Source organism: Ipomoea nil, unplaced genomic scaffold, assembly GCF_001879475.1.
Source record: "Ipomoea nil cultivar Tokyo-kokei standard unplaced genomic scaffold, Asagao_1.1 scaffold2480, whole genome shotgun sequence".
Classification (NCBI taxonomy): Eukaryota; Viridiplantae; Streptophyta; class Magnoliopsida; order Solanales; family Convolvulaceae; genus Ipomoea; species Ipomoea nil.
In genome coordinates this window covers 6,201,692-6,217,079 of record NW_017618908.1, presented here as the reverse complement: position 1 = coordinate 6,217,079, position 15,388 = coordinate 6,201,692, and the positions used below count along the sequence as shown (strand labels likewise).

At 38.6% G+C, this 15,388-nt stretch overlaps 2 protein-coding genes and 1 non-coding gene across 3 annotated transcripts; 1 reads left to right on the top strand and 2 right to left on the bottom strand.

Annotated features, from left to right (window-relative positions):
• Window positions 1–1,919: 1,919 nt before the first annotated feature.
• On the top strand, window positions 1,920–4,501 carry LOC109153311 (dihydroceramide fatty acyl 2-hydroxylase FAH2-like). Its single transcript, XM_019301202.1, has 7 exons — window positions 1,920–2,037; window positions 2,956–3,014; window positions 3,097–3,189; window positions 3,303–3,499; window positions 3,754–3,859; window positions 3,946–4,092; window positions 4,170–4,501. Exons 2-7 carry the CDS (start codon window positions 2,964–2,966, stop codon window positions 4,293–4,295), a joined length of 720 nt encoding a protein of 239 aa, XP_019156747.1. The 5' UTR covers window positions 1,920–2,037; window positions 2,956–2,963; the 3' UTR covers window positions 4,296–4,501.
• Window positions 4,502–4,852: 351 nt separating this feature from the next.
• Window positions 4,853–9,983, bottom strand: LOC109153310 (riboflavin biosynthesis protein PYRR, chloroplastic). The gene is made up of 9 exons (XM_019301201.1): window positions 9,439–9,983; window positions 9,000–9,134; window positions 8,247–8,346; window positions 7,979–8,104; window positions 7,523–7,836; window positions 6,995–7,114; window positions 5,791–6,036; window positions 5,584–5,709; window positions 4,853–5,287 (listed from the first exon to the last, which is right to left on the bottom strand). The coding sequence occupies exons 1-9, from the start codon at window positions 9,829–9,831 to the stop codon at window positions 5,000–5,002; spliced, it is 1,848 nt and encodes a 615-aa protein (XP_019156746.1). The 5' UTR covers window positions 9,832–9,983; the 3' UTR covers window positions 4,853–4,999.
• Window positions 9,984–10,001: 18 nt separating this feature from the next.
• Window positions 10,002–10,073, bottom strand: TRNAW-CCA. Its single transcript has one exon. It is a non-coding gene; the product is annotated as a tRNA-Trp (tRNA).
• Window positions 10,074–15,388: the final 5,315 nt, after the last annotated feature.

The following is a 15,388-nucleotide window of genomic DNA, read 5'->3' as shown; positions in this document are numbered from 1 at the left end:
TTCGAGGAATCCGAGGCAGGCGTACCTGAATTACAGAGACCTGGACATCGGAACTACCGACCACGGGCTCCATAGCTACGAGGAAGGGAAGGTTTATGGGCACAAGTATTTCATGGGGAATTATGAGAGGTTGGTGAAAGTGAAAAGCAGGGTCGATCCCGATAATTTCTTCAGGAATGAACAGAGCATTCCTAGTCTGAGTCGGAATCAAACCGGAAGTGAATCGTGTGAACCTGGTCTTCGTCGGAATATCCACCGGCGTCTATGACTGTTACTGTTTTCCGTTGTATCTCTCTAAACGTTAATCATTGGCACGTAGTGGTCGCCGGTGTTTGTGGGCAAATTTCCATATTTAAAAAAAGTATACTACTATACTACACTTTGTCATCTTTAGGAGAAAAAAGATATTATTATAGAATAAAATAATTTGGAAAGGCCAACCTCATTTATTAGTCATTTGTTGACATTTTTTGTTTTGTTTTTTGTTTTGTTTTTTTTTTTTGTTTTTTTTTGTTTTTTTTTTTTGTTTTGTTGTTTTTAGCCCAAGTAAGAAAGACGAGGGAGAGAAAGGCGAGAAAAAGAAAAGAAAAAAAAAGGCGTAAAACATGTCTTACAAAAAATATAAAAAAAGAATAAATAAAAAGGTGATTTAACACATGTGCTGGGCGTTAACGCGGTGTTTAGAATTTTTTATTCATGGTACTCATCAAAAACTAATATTTGCAAGAAAAACTTTTATCTCATGACTTTCCAAGAGAGTCAATACATATTATCTGAGCATAAGGTGCTTGACATGTAACTCTTTATATACTTTCTTAATAATATAAAATATAATCGTAGAAATTTCATGTCATATGTGTATTTATAAGAATTTATGTGGTCGTTTAGAGATAACTTTCGATAACTAAAGTAAAAACAATTCATTTCTTATTTAAAAATAAAAAATAAACAAACACGGATGAAGAGTATACGAAAAAAATGGATCTATTAGTAAATTATCTGTGTCAACTTTTTTTGCAAATCGCAAAAAAAAAAAAAAAAAAAAAAAATGTACGTTAACTCCGAAGACAATTTCATTACAATTAAAAGGGCATGTTTAACCTTTTTCATAATTCTAATTAATACATCTCATGTTCTATTATTACATCATTCCTATCATACTAACAAATAAATAACACGGAGATGAATTCGATTATTATCAAAGTCCTCTTGGTCGAATTTGTAGCACACGGTCTTTTCTTATAGACCATCTAAAGAGAGTTTGAGCAGAAATGAGAGACAAAACAAGAGATACTCACGCGAACTCTACCGACAATCCAGGACTACTACAATGATAGGAAGCGCTACTAATTAAAACATACAACATAGGAAGCGGTATTAAAACATAAGAAGCACTACTACAACACATGACGCCACTCTAACAGAGGAAGCACTATCTGATTGTGACGTATTTATGTTTTCACGTGACATACTTTATCTTACATTCATTAGACAAAAGAATAATTACACCACTACAACACAGGAAGCAGTACTCCAGAAAAGTGCTACCTGATTGTAACGTATTTATGTTTCCTGTGACATAATTTGTCTTACATACATTAGACAAAAGAATAACTATTTTTTATTTAATGTATTGTGACCTATTTAGAAACAACAAGACAATCCATTTTCATTTTCACCTAAGTCTATAAACATCTATCCATTTTAAAAAAAAAATTAAAAAATGTATTTTTAAAATTTAATTATAATTTTTTTGTTTGAAAATGTTAAAATATATGGCTAACAACTTATTGTTTGGCTCCCCTGAGAATTCGTTCAAGTTTGGCTTAGTTTTCCAAGTGATTTTCCATCACAATCTCAAAACCATCTAGCTTCACCTCCATCCCCCAACATTTATATGGGAGTCCAAAGCTTCAAACATTAGGCTTTCATCCCTCCTCCATTACTCATGAATTAAATAAAAAGGAACTTTATTTCCCAAAAATAAAAAAAAAAATAAAAAATTATTGAAGATATCTCCATCCAGCATTGTCACAGGTTAGTTCATAATGTTTCAATCCTCATCAACTTTTCACACTCCCAACTCTTGTATGTATCTCATATCCTATTTTCATGATCTTTTCATACTTCATATTACATTATGTTAATTAGGTTCTTGAGTTATATTTGAATCTTATTAGCTTGTTTCTATAAAGTGGAGAATGCATTAATTTTTCGTCAAGAATCACCGATCATTCAATCACAATTTTAAGATATGACTAACTTTATATGAGATTAAGAGTGTATTTTTAAGAGCAGATGGCTGAGTCTTTGTGTGATTTGCCTTTGTGTGATTTGCCTAATGTTGCAAAAAACGTTAGGCGCCAAGGGGGCGCTTAACGCCGATTTTTTATTATTATTTTAATTAAAAATAAAATTAAAAATTAAAAATTAAAAATTTTCAAAATTTAGTAATAAAACATAAGGTTTCCATAGTTATTCCTTAAAAACTATTTACGAAAGTGGTTGTAAAATTGTTCAAAAATTGTTTAAACCATCTAAATAGTAAAAAAAAAAAAAAAAACTAAAATTAAGAGCTATAGAAGCATTTTTGTGAGAAATTAGTGGACCAAACCTTTTGTGGTGTATAGATCTCAAAAAAAATACACAATTTGAAAAAAAAATTTGTCCAAATCAAACAATTGAGTCAAAAGTTATACCTTCCGAAACTTTTACCACATTTTCAACAAAAAAAATAAAAGAAAAAATAATAAAATCGTCGAACCGGCAACCGGCCGCCGGCCACGGCGGCGGCCTCCCACCGCAATCGGCGCCTAGGCGCAATTTTTGCAACACTGGATTTGCCGTTAACCTGTTTTGTGAGATTTACTTAATATTTTTACGAGAAAAGTTGAATTTTTGTATATTCATCTCTTTTTTTTTTTTTTACTTTTTTTTTTAATGGTGTGAAACAAGGTGCCAAGATGGCGGCACAGGGATTCACAGTGGATTTGAGCAAGCCACTTGTTTTCCAGGTCACACCTCTAACCATTCCATTTTTTCAATATAACATTTTATATTGCTTTGACTCAACTACAAAAGCTACTAATTTTTTAGGTTGGCCATCTTGGTGATGCTTATGATGAGTGGGTTCATAAACCGATTGTTAGCAAAGAAAGCCCAAGATTCTTTGCAAATGGGTTTTTGGAGGTAATTAATAATAGCATTTTCATATATTTTTCAAGAATCACAAAGACACTTTTGAATTTTCCAATATTATAGATGATGAGTATTTATACTAATTGTGTGGTGATATGATGCAGTTCTTGACTCGCACCCCATGGTGGGCAATTCCAACCATATGGCTACCAGTTGTGTGGTGGTTTGCTTCAACCTCTGTAAACATGGGACTACCCACTCCTCAGCTGGCTATATCTCTTCTTGCCAGCTTAGCTGCCTGGACATTGCTGGAATACACTCTACACCGCTTTCTTTTCCACGTTAAAACACGAGGATATTGGTAAGCCATTCGTTCTAGAGTGACATCTTACATTGTAATGTCGACTTAGTAATGACAAGGTTACGAGTTCAGCTCTTAGCCTGAGTAGTCTATTGACTTTCTTGGTTTGAGTTAGTTAGGCGCTATGGGCTGCCTTGACTGGTTTACCTCCTTGTGGTCCTTGGCTGCCTTGACTGGTTTATCTCCTTGTGGTCCTTTGCTAGAAGGTTACAAGGCAATCTCAGATAGTGATTGCGGGTTTATATGAATTGCAGGGCGAACACGTTTCACTATATGATGCACGGTTGCCATCACAAGCACCCTATGGATGGGATGAGGCTGGTTTTCCCCCCTGCTGCCACTGCGATTATGCTCATGCCTGTATGTATAGTTGCTATTCCTATTTCAACTAGACAAACCATACATATGTTTATAATAACCTCTTCTTTTTTTTTTTTGGTTTTTAGTTATGGGGTCTGGTTAAACTTCTAGCTCCTTCAATTTATGTTTATGCCATACTTGGAGGAGCGTTGTTGGGATATATCATTTATGATTGCACCCACTACTATTTGCACCATGGAAAGCCGTTAACCGGGGTGTCCCAATCTCTAAAGGTATGAATGAGCTCTTGTGTTTGAACAAAAATGGTAAACTTTTGGTGTGTTGATTGAGAGTTGTTTGTGCATTGTAGAGATTCCACATGGATCATCACTTCAGGAACCAGGATAAAGGGTTTGGAATCACCAACACTTTCTGGGACATCGTTTTTGGAACACTTCCTCCTCCTAGATCAACCAAGACCAAGAAAAGTAGGTGATTGTAACTGGAGCTGAAGAGAATTGTTTTCATTTTAGAATATGTTTTTGTTTTTTTTGCATTTTCTCAGGTTATGATTGATATTAGCAAACACTGATAGGATTCATCTTCTGTATCTGATTCATTTGTAACTCGAAACTGCCTGTGAAAGATTTGGTGAAGGAGAGAAATGGTATGCCAAAACAAACAAAGAGTGTTTTAAGCCTATTTGCACTTTCAAGTTTTGGTCATGTAATATGAAGTCTATATCAATCAACATTTTAATCAACAACTCTTTCATAAAAAAAAAAACATTTTAATCAACAATGATCGACGACGTTAGAGCAATAGCAATGACTTTTATTTTTTGTGGTTTTTGAGGTACCAACTAGGAGAGAGAGAAGAGAAGGAAAAAAAAAAACACAGGGTGCTCGGTTGGGAGCTGAATGTGCCCAACGCGCACAAAGGCAGTAGCCTGCCATCTCTCTCTTGACCCACAAAACATTTGCAGGAGTAAAATTTGAGAAAAAACATGCCTCCCATTAGTGTAAAAACCCAGTTTTTAGATCTGAAAACCTCAAAAAAAAAAAAAACGTGGATGATCTTATTTATTCAACTAATTTAAGCATACTTGGGAGAGCGGTTGGAGCGGTCTACTATCAGGGAGCTCCAATCTCACCACTCTTCCAAAGGGAGCTTTGATCTACTATTTTGTTTACACCGCACTTACTTGGGTTTATTTCCGATTGCTTGTTGGTCAATTGAGTTTTTATTTGATGCTGAACTCTTCTTGTCTAGAAACTCAGATCTCAGCCGCATCAGCAGTCTTCCGAGATAATTTAGACCTTCTCCATCCCGGCCCCCTCCCCAAAAGAGATCATGGGGTGAGCCTTCTACGAGAACCGATCCTGCTGTTGCAACCAACAAAGACTCTAGATGAGGATATGTTGTGAACTTGCATTTCAAGGCCTTATACATGACATCAACCTTGATGGATTCCCAATCTGACCTTACCTGCATGTACATACTAGTATCGTTTTAGGCCAAATGTGAAACTTAGTATTAAATCTAAAGCTAAGGGTAATGTAGTCTTTTAAAGAATTGAACCTCCTGTTTTTCAAGACAACTAGGTGAATGTCACAAGAAAATAATGTTACGACTATAATACATCCCACCTTGCCGTTGTGCTGGGCTTCCAAATCCAGAAAAGCTAGACACTGGTATAATGGATCTTAAATTTGCAGCTAGGACTTTATTCTACATCCCAACTCTTAAATATGCATTACATATAGCACGAATTGAAGCCATACCAGATCAGGTCGTTGCCTCTGTATTCTCCTTCCCATACGTGCTGCTTCCTCGGGGCTCTTTACATTTTTTATGTCTTCAATACAGTTTTGAGCCACAGGATCAGGCACTCCGGTAAATTTCTGTGCCTTCAAATTGAACAAAAAGCAATAAGAAAAGAGTCTAAAAGACAGTAAATTCAAGAAACTCTAAGCTTATATTCAAGGTACCTGGTAATAATGCTCTACACTGGACCAGGTGACAGTATCTCCGGTTTCATCAGGCATTTGAATTGGGTGGTGAGAGAAGTTTGAAAAGGAACCATACTGCTCCCATGTTTTATAAAAGAATATGATGCTTGATTCATAAGGAGAAATGGTAGGATCAATTTCAGAAGTTTCTTCTACAGACGGAATAACAGGCGTGAGGTCTGGAACTGGATGAAGAAATCCACTAACAAGCATGTCAGGTCCAATCTGCAAACCACATCTTTAGTAGTGAGCATCTAGATAATATTTTGAAGAATTTTATATTGAAGGCAAACAAGAACATTATCTACCTCCTCTAAAGGATGCTTCCACTCCTAAACTATGTTACTTTAAAGCTTAAAATTGAAATTGAGACAGACAGACTTGCATCACATGGTCACATGGATATGGTATACATTGATGCAGTTTTTATTTGAATTATTAAAAGTTGGGAAAAATGAGTATCCTAGTGGTCAAATGAATATTTAAGCATTGCTAGCATTTTTCCCAATAAACAATTGATTGAGATATGTAACTTCTCTCCCTTATTAAACTCTTTACCAAAGCAAAAAGTAACGGAGATGTTGAACATAGACATGCTTGCGTAAAATCATAGCTAGCCAAATGTTTATCTTTTACCAGAAAGTACCTAAGTTCACACATAGGTTACATATGCAAGAGTTCGAGCAATCATATTATCTCCATTTGGGCATCTATTCTTCATGATTACATTTTGCAATAACCAAAACTCCGTGCTTTTCGCACATCCTAACACATATTTCCTTCAATAAAATAGGTGTTGCCTGTAATGCCTCTTGTGTTCATTGTTAATTAATTCAAAGGTGCATCAGCAACGGTATGATAGGTTCAGGAAAACTATTACACATAGGCCTAACTCCTCATTCATTTTACTTGTCTCCCCACCCACCCCAATAATGCAACTTCTTAATGGTATATTAGTAGTAATTCTAACTTTGGACTAGTCATATATTAGCACAACTCATTGTACCATTAAAAAGTTCTCAATAGTTATATATACATTAAATAAATGAATCTGTACCCCCACTGTTCTACAAATCCAATGCATGTCCAACACATGCAACATAGACGAAAGTGACAGTAGAGGTAAACGACACAGGAAGATCATATGTAATTGATTAAAATATAGGCATAGCAACAAGTTGACCTGCTCATAGCAAACATCAATCAATTCCAAAGCTTGTGTCATCTCTACCATTCCAAGATCACTCACTGGAGTTGGTGCATTTTTTCCACCTATAATTTTTGGCGCAACAAATGCATGCACCTGCATCAAGGTTTGAAATCTATGACAAGAAGGACACACTATATACCAAAAATGCATGCAGGCTTCATAAAAATGAAGAGAGGACACTTTTAAGTTTCAATATACAGAGTGTACAAATAGAAGAATGTACTTGAAGAGACTACCAACGTAACCTGAAGAAAGATATCTCTTCCATTCACAATAAAAGCTCATAAATATACAAGTAATAAAAAAGATAAACAAATCATTGTTGCAGGTAACTTTGACAAATTGTGAGGACAGATCCCATATCATCTTCCATTTTCTATTCTTTAAAAAAAATTTAAAAAATAAAAATTAGATGACAAGAAAGTCAAGGATTAAATGATAGTATGATATTGATACTAGCATTAAAAATAAATTTTAGAAAATGAAAGTGTCAACTCATACCCTGTGTATGACTCCAGATGAAATTGCAGAAGCAGCCAGTGCCCCTCCACACTCCCACAATACAGAGAGGTAACCACGATCATAAAGGTACCCCATAACATCTCTTGGGTCTAAGATGTCAAACTCTACTACTTCAACCCCTTTGGAAGCGAGAAATTTTTGAAAGCTTCTTCTAGCACCTCTTTGTGTTGCAACTATAGAAGGGACTTCAGCAACATCCCAAATATTAGCTTCATCAGGAAGATTTAGAGATTGTGACATCACAATTCGGCGGGGTATATGGCCACCTCCATGTCTAGCAGTCAAGCGTGGATCTAAACACCAAAGTTTTGTTAGATGCACCAGCATTAGAATATCTTTATCATCCCTATTCCCCACTAAAGATGATCTAAAGAGGCAATAACATATTCTACAATTCCTGTCAAAGTACAAGAGAATGGCTAAAAGGATGCATACTATCTTTACGCACAGTATTTCCTCCAACAATGACAGCATCACTTCGTCCCCGCAATTCAAAAACTCGACTTCTTGACTTTTTGCTGCTGATCCAAGATGCATGTCCACTACTAGCAGCAATTTTCCCTGATCAAAAGAGATATGAAAATGAGCCACTTTTCCAATTTGTTAGAGTTCATCCTCTAACCATGAAACACTAAAGTAAATAAACTTAAAACTTCAAAAGATATAAAGTCACTAGAATAAATAGTAAAGGCAGTGTCTTCACCATCAAGGGTCATTGCATATTTAAGAACAGAAAATGGAACTTGGCAAGCAGCTCTATAAAGCAAAGGTGCATTGACGATAAGGCAGGATTTAAGAGCTTCCTGGAAACACAGCAAACTATAAGAACACAAAAACTTAAAAAAAAAAAAAAAAAGTTCACATCCCCTGTGGATGACTTAGGACCACTGTGAAATTTCAATTGCTAAGCAAAGAAAGATAGTTACCGATATACAATCAACAAATATACAAGATCAGATTTTTAAAACCATGAAGTTAAAATAGTAAAGAACTTAGATGATCAATTGCAATTAATTTATTTTGTTATGTAAAGAAACAGTATATTCAAGAGATAGGGAAAATATAATTATAAGAAATGCATCTGCCTGTATGAAGTGGGACTTTGATGTGCAATTAAATAGTTATGATCCAATGACCATCATAGTAGATTCAAGCATCACACCTACAAGTTGACTGAAACACTATGAGATGATAGGCAAATATTGTGATTAGTTAATAGGACAGAGATCAAATTTTCAATTAAAATATCACCACATCAGGGAAGATTCTCATAGACACTAATTAGTGACCAGTCCAAGTGATTCTTTTTGGTGCAGAAGACTGCATACTGATTCTAGCAGAATTCAATCATTTAAAAATTCATTTCTCAACCAATCAATTAAGACAATTTCCAATCACTAAATATATACAAGCTCAACCTCCTTCTAAGGAAGAGACAAACAAGTAAACAAGTTACCTCAAAAATTTTGCTATCTAGATCCTCTCCTAACACATCAACCTGTAGACCTTCACTTCTTAGTGCACGGATTGCACTTCCCCGAAGATGTTGCAGAGGATGGCGAATCCCAATGACAACTCTTGAAATTCCTGCCTAATCAGCATTCATTAGTTACACTTAGTTCAGACCTTCAGAACCAAATCATGTGCATACTATAAACATTTTCAATCACATTTCGATGCTAAACAGGTGCACCTTTTACCTATTTAGTTGAATTTCTCTTCAGTTAACCACATTGACTAAATGAATACCACTATAAACTTCTAAGCTTCCGATAGAATTATAGAAATGAAAACTTTCCCTTATACTTGTCGTGTATTCTTCACTTTTAACCAGTGGTGTTCAAATGTAGCAGAAATGAAAGATGGAAAAGGGTGAAATGAGCATTTAAAGCCACCTGGATAAGAGCAGAGACGGCAGTGGTGTCACTACCCGAGTCGCCGGGTTCCATATTCAGATAAGCAACGGCGCCTCTACAGAGCTCCCCAGCAGCCTCCACCGCCTGCACCTCAGCAGCCGTGGTCCCCTCCGCATACAAATACCCCTCCCCCACCGTCGCGGCGCCTCCTCGTCCGCCATCGTCGGCGGCGGCAATCACGCAACCGAAATTGGGGTGAGGGGCGGTGAATCCGGCGGATTTATCGGCGAGCTCCGCCGCCCGCTTGATGAAGCTGGCATCGAGGCCGTAGGAGAGGGAAGATTGGTTGTTGGAGGAGGCAGAAGCAGAAGCGGAGACGGCGGTTGGCCTGACGATGAAAGGAGCGGAGAATCTTCCCAAGAGATGAGCCATTGTTGTTTGCTGGGTGGTAATGTATAGCAGAATTTGGGTATCAATGGATGCGGAGAGTGAAGTGCATTTGCAGAAGATGAACTTCCAATTTTGCTGTGCAAAGTATAATAGAATTCGATTTTGAGCTGAACCGCAGCCAAACAATCTCAAAAAGTATGGATCAAGGGGATTGAACCCGACGTGAATCGAACACGCAACCTTCTGATCTGGAGTCAGACGCGCTACCATTGCGCCACGGATCCTTGCTGAACATTCATAGGAAAATACTATAAATTGGTTTAATGACATTATGTTATTGCGACAATTTTGGTGATTATCTGGAGTACAAACTAATTGTTATTGCTAAATTAAAACATGAATGCAAATAATCAAGCTTTATCACTATTCTCTCTTCTTCTCTTTGTATTTAGACTCCTTATTCTTAAAGTCTCCCGTCTTCTGCAGGGAAAAAGACTGAAATGTGAAAGAAGATGCATTCATTTCTCAAATGTCTCCCCCTTTTTTGTGGACAAAAATATGAAAAAAAATGTTTGGGAAATGCATTTGATGTCAGAATTGGTCAAATACAAATGCATCTCTAACTTGCGTTTGCTTTTTTTTTTTTTTTTATTTAGTCGTCGGAGACACCGGTCACCGATTTCTCCAGCGAAGGAGGTGGCCTTCCCCTTCGCTGGAGAAGCCGGCTACACCATTTTGGTCGCTGGCTTCTCCAACGAAGGAGAATGAAATTAGTGTTGGTACCGTTGGTAGAAAACACAAATAATAATCAAAATAAGATTATTATTTTTCTGGAAATAAGGGAAGAAAAAATGAAGAAATTTGGCTAGTGTTTGGTGTTGGGTTTTTGCAAGAGTCAAGTAAGCACTCTTTCCTTAAAATCTTATTTGCCACCTCCCAAAGATGCTAGGATCGTTGTGGCCTAGGCTTCCCAGGATAAAACTTGCTAATGATTCAATGTTTGAGCACTCAAACAAGGAATCCGGCGAGCAAGACAATGACTATGAACACAGTAGGCCAAGAAAGAGTAGAAGCAGAGAGGTTTTGAAGCTGGAAAAACGAACTTTCGTGTTCTATTGCTGTGTGTAAAATCTCTACTGCATCTACCCTCTCTTATATAGGGTTGAAGGAGCCAATAGCCTTTATTATGGCTGTTGCACGAGAGTTGTGCTCTCGGTGCACCACAACCTCTCGTGCTCTCTTGTAGCACGAGAGTAGGTGCTCTCGGTTCGGTTCTGGCCGAACCAAGTGGCTATACCAGTTGGAAAATGATACCGAAGTTTGGCATAACTTAGCCCGCAAGGCCAGCCAATTTTCGGACGACATTCGTACCCCCAAGTGCCGGCGCACACGAGCTCGGGCTTGATAGTTGGAATTTGATTTGCACCCCCCCACCCCCCCCCCCCTCGCGTGAGAGAGCCTCTATGCTATACAATTCTACAAGCTTCAAAAGAGCTCTTGTATATAAGGGGGGAAAATCTTCATTCCAAAGCAATGTGGGACAAAAGCTCACTTTTTCCTTTCATTTTCCAACTCAAATGGGTCTACTTTGAGAATCAATATCTCATTCACCCATTATCCGTTTTGAGCGTACAATATATCGATCTCTTCGTCTCACTACGAAGAATCCGAATCCACTTTAACCTGACCCAAACCGGAAGTGGACCCCACTGATAATTGTACCACAAAATAGCCACTTAACATGCCATTTTATGCCATTTTAAGCTATTTTTTCCAACAATCCCCCACATGAATGAAAAATTGATTTTCGGGGTATTTTGAAATCGGAAACAACTGTGTTCAAACGATCGATCCCTGCATAGGATAGGTAGGGAGTCACTATACCCTTTGAACCTTCCCTCGTGAAGATATGTTTACTCTACTGGCTGTACGGTAGAACGCGATGTCTTTGAACCGACTGCCATTTGTGTAGACGATGACATATCTCACACAGGAATCTCCCAACCATGCTCTTGCTCTCATGAGTGTGCCCGTTTTGGTCGTGGGTCACCGTTCCTGGTTCTGCGAGAGTTTCTAAAGAATTGTGCCCAACAATTCTCCTTTGAAGCGACCCTCACTTCTCTCTAACATAGGTGATTCTTTCTCGAGTATCCCGCATACTCAAGAATCATTAAAGCATTAGCATGCTAGCCTCTTGCGGGAGTCACTGTTTTAACGAGGAGTGGTAGGGAGTCCGAGACCCCTACAGTGACGCGCTCCGTTCCATAATTTAGTTGTCCCATTGAACCTAGGTGCCAGCTAGGTTGGGTATCCACTATAGAACTTTTTAGTCCAAGGGCATTAAACCCATTCCTCGTGTCAACTTCTCCACAACTTCTCTTCCTAACCCTTTGGTCAGCGGATCCGCTATATTGTCTTTTGACTTTACGTAGTCAATCGAGACAACACCAGTTATGAGTAGTTGTCTAATGGTATTATGTCTACGACGCACGTGCCTAGACTTACCATTATACATATGACTCTATACTCTCCCAATTGTGGCTTGACTATCGCAATGCACACATATTGGAGGTACCGGTCTTTCCCAATTAGGAATATCCTCTATAAAATGGCGTAGCCATTCAGCCTCTTCACAACCTTTGTCCAAGGCTATTAGCTCAGATTCCATCGTGGATCTAGCTATCACAGTTTGCTTAGAGGATTTCCATGCAACGGCTGCACCGGCTAGTGTAAACACGTAGCCACTCGTGGACTTAGAGTCCTTAATATCAGATATCCAATTCGCGTCGCTATACCCTTCAAGTACAGCGGGATATCTCCCGTAGTGCAGTCCAAGATCACGAGTATACCTCAAGTATCTCATAACCTTTACTATTGCCTTCCAGTGCATAGCACCGGGGTTACTCGTATATCTACTGAGTTTACTAACCGCATAGGCAATATCCGGCCTAGTACAGCTCATAAGATACATCAAACTACCAATGACCCGAGCATATTCCACTTGTGAAATACCTTCTCCGTGGTTCTTGGTTAGGTGAATATTTGTATCAAATGGTGTCCTAGCCACTTGACTATCATCCTTGTTAAATTTCTCAAGGATTTTGTCAATATAATGTGATTGGCTTAACACGAGACCATCAGGTCTTCTAATGATTCTAATCCCGAGGATTAAATCAGTCAAACCCATATCCTTCATGTCAAATCTCGCATTTAACATGTTCTTGGTAGACTTGATCATCCGATCATTACTACCAACGATGAGAATATCATCGACATATAAACAAAGAATGACGTAGCCGTCTATCGTTTCCTTAACGTAGACACATTTGTCACTTTCGTTTATTCTAAACCCGTTAGTTAACATCGCATGGTCAAACTTCTCGTGCCACTGCTTAGGCGCTTGTTTTAAACCATAGAGCGATTTAACCAACTTACACACTTTCCTCTCTTGGCCCGGAACCACGAACCCTTCGGGTTGTTCCATATAGATTTCCTCATCTAATTCGCCATTTAGGAAAGCGGTTTTCACATCCATTTGATGAACTTCCAAGTTTCGCAACGCAGCTATGGCAAGTATCATCCTAATGGAGTTTATTCTCGTCACGGGAGAATACGTGTCGAAGTAATCGAGGCCCTCGCGTTGCCTGTAACCCTTGATTACAAGCCTAGCCTTATACTTCTCGATGGAACCGTCCGGTTTCATCTTCCTTTTAAAGACCCACTTGGATCCTAAGGGTTTACTACCCGGAGGAAGATCAACCAGTTCCCAAGTGTGATTCTGTAGAATAGAATCCACTTCACTTTTTATAGCCTCTTTCCACATTGGTCCTTCCGTAGAAGTCACGGCTTCTACATACGTTCGAGGCTCGTTCTCTATCAAACAAGATAGAAAATCGGGTTCATTTTCTAATAAACAAGTTAGAGTACCTGAATCGTACTCTAACAGGTAAGTTAGAAAATCAGGACCGAATGTTTTTCCAACTCTCGCCCGCTTACTGCGTCTCGGCTCGAGCTCGGGTTCTCTCTCGGATTCCCCACTATCATTATCCATAGTTTCGTCAAACGTTCGTTTTGACGTACTTGGTCCCTCATTCGACCTACAAGGAAATATATTCTCAAAAAAATATGCATTCCTTGATTCTATTATCGTGTTCTCGTGTACGTTCGGATTATGGGACTCGTGTACTAAGAACCGATACGCACTACTATTATGTGCATAGCCAATAAAGATACAGTCCACCGTCTTAGACCTATCTTTACTTTCTTAGGTGTTGGCACCAACACTTTGGCAAGACACCCCCACACTTTCAGGTACTGGTAGGAAGGTTTCCTATCGTTCCACAGCTCATAAGGAGTCTTATCGAGCTTCTTTCGGGGTACCTTATTCAGAAGGTAATTGCTTGTCAAAATTGCCTCACCCCACGCATCTTGAGGTAGGCCCGAACTTATAAGCATCGCATTCATCATATCTTTCAATGTATGATTCTTTCGTTCGGCAACACCGTTCGATTGAGGTGAGTAAGGTGCCGTACGTTCGTGTATTATACCTACACTTGCACAGAAGTCACCAATAGGTGCTTCGTACTCACCACCTCTATCGCTTCTAACCTTCTTAATTCTCCGATTAAGTTGGTTTTCCACTTCATTCTTATAAAGAACGAATTTATCAACGGCTTCATCTTTGCTCTTAAGCAAATACACATAGCAGTATCGTGTGCTATCGTCGATAAATGTGATAAAATACTTATTACCACCTCTCGTTTGTATCGATCTAAAATCGCACAAATCACTATGGATTAATTCTAGTGGTTCAGTTTCCCTTTCAACCGATTTGAAAGGTACTTTCGTTAGTTTTGCCTCAACACAAATTTCACACTTGTTATTTGTGTCAATATTAAAGTTAGGAATATGGTCCATGCTAATTAATCTACGCATAGAATTAAAATTAACATGACCTAGTCTACCATGCCATAAATTGGAAGACTCAAGCAAGTAAACAGAATTAACTTTGCTTTTATTGATAACAGGAATTACACTGAGCTTAAACAGCCCATCAGTTACATATCCTTTACCAACAAACATCTCTAACTTGGACAAAACTACTTTGTCGGACTCGAACACCATGCGAAAGCCATGCTTGTTCAACAGAGAGCCATACACAAGATTCTTCCTCAGCTCAGGAACATACAGCACGTTGTTCAATGTTAGTTCCTTCCCGGAAGTCATCTTCAGAACCACCTTGCCCATGCCTTCCACAACAGACTGAGCAGAGTTTCCCATCCACACCTTTTCACCCTCAACGGTCTCAAAGGTGTTGAACATCTCTCGGTTGCAACACAAGTGCCTGGTTGCACCGGTATCAATGAACCATTCACGAGGGTTTGAGCCCACGAGGTTCACTTTGGTCACCATAGCCGAAAGGCTAATCTCGACCTCCTTCTGACTGCTATCTCCAACAACATTGGCTTCAGAACTCTTGTTCTTTTTCCTTGGAGCCTTGCATTCAGATGCTCTGTGGCCATGCTTGCCACAATTGTAGCATTCACCAGGAAACTTGTTCTTGGTAACGCCACCTTTCGGACCTAGCTTTCGCTTGTCC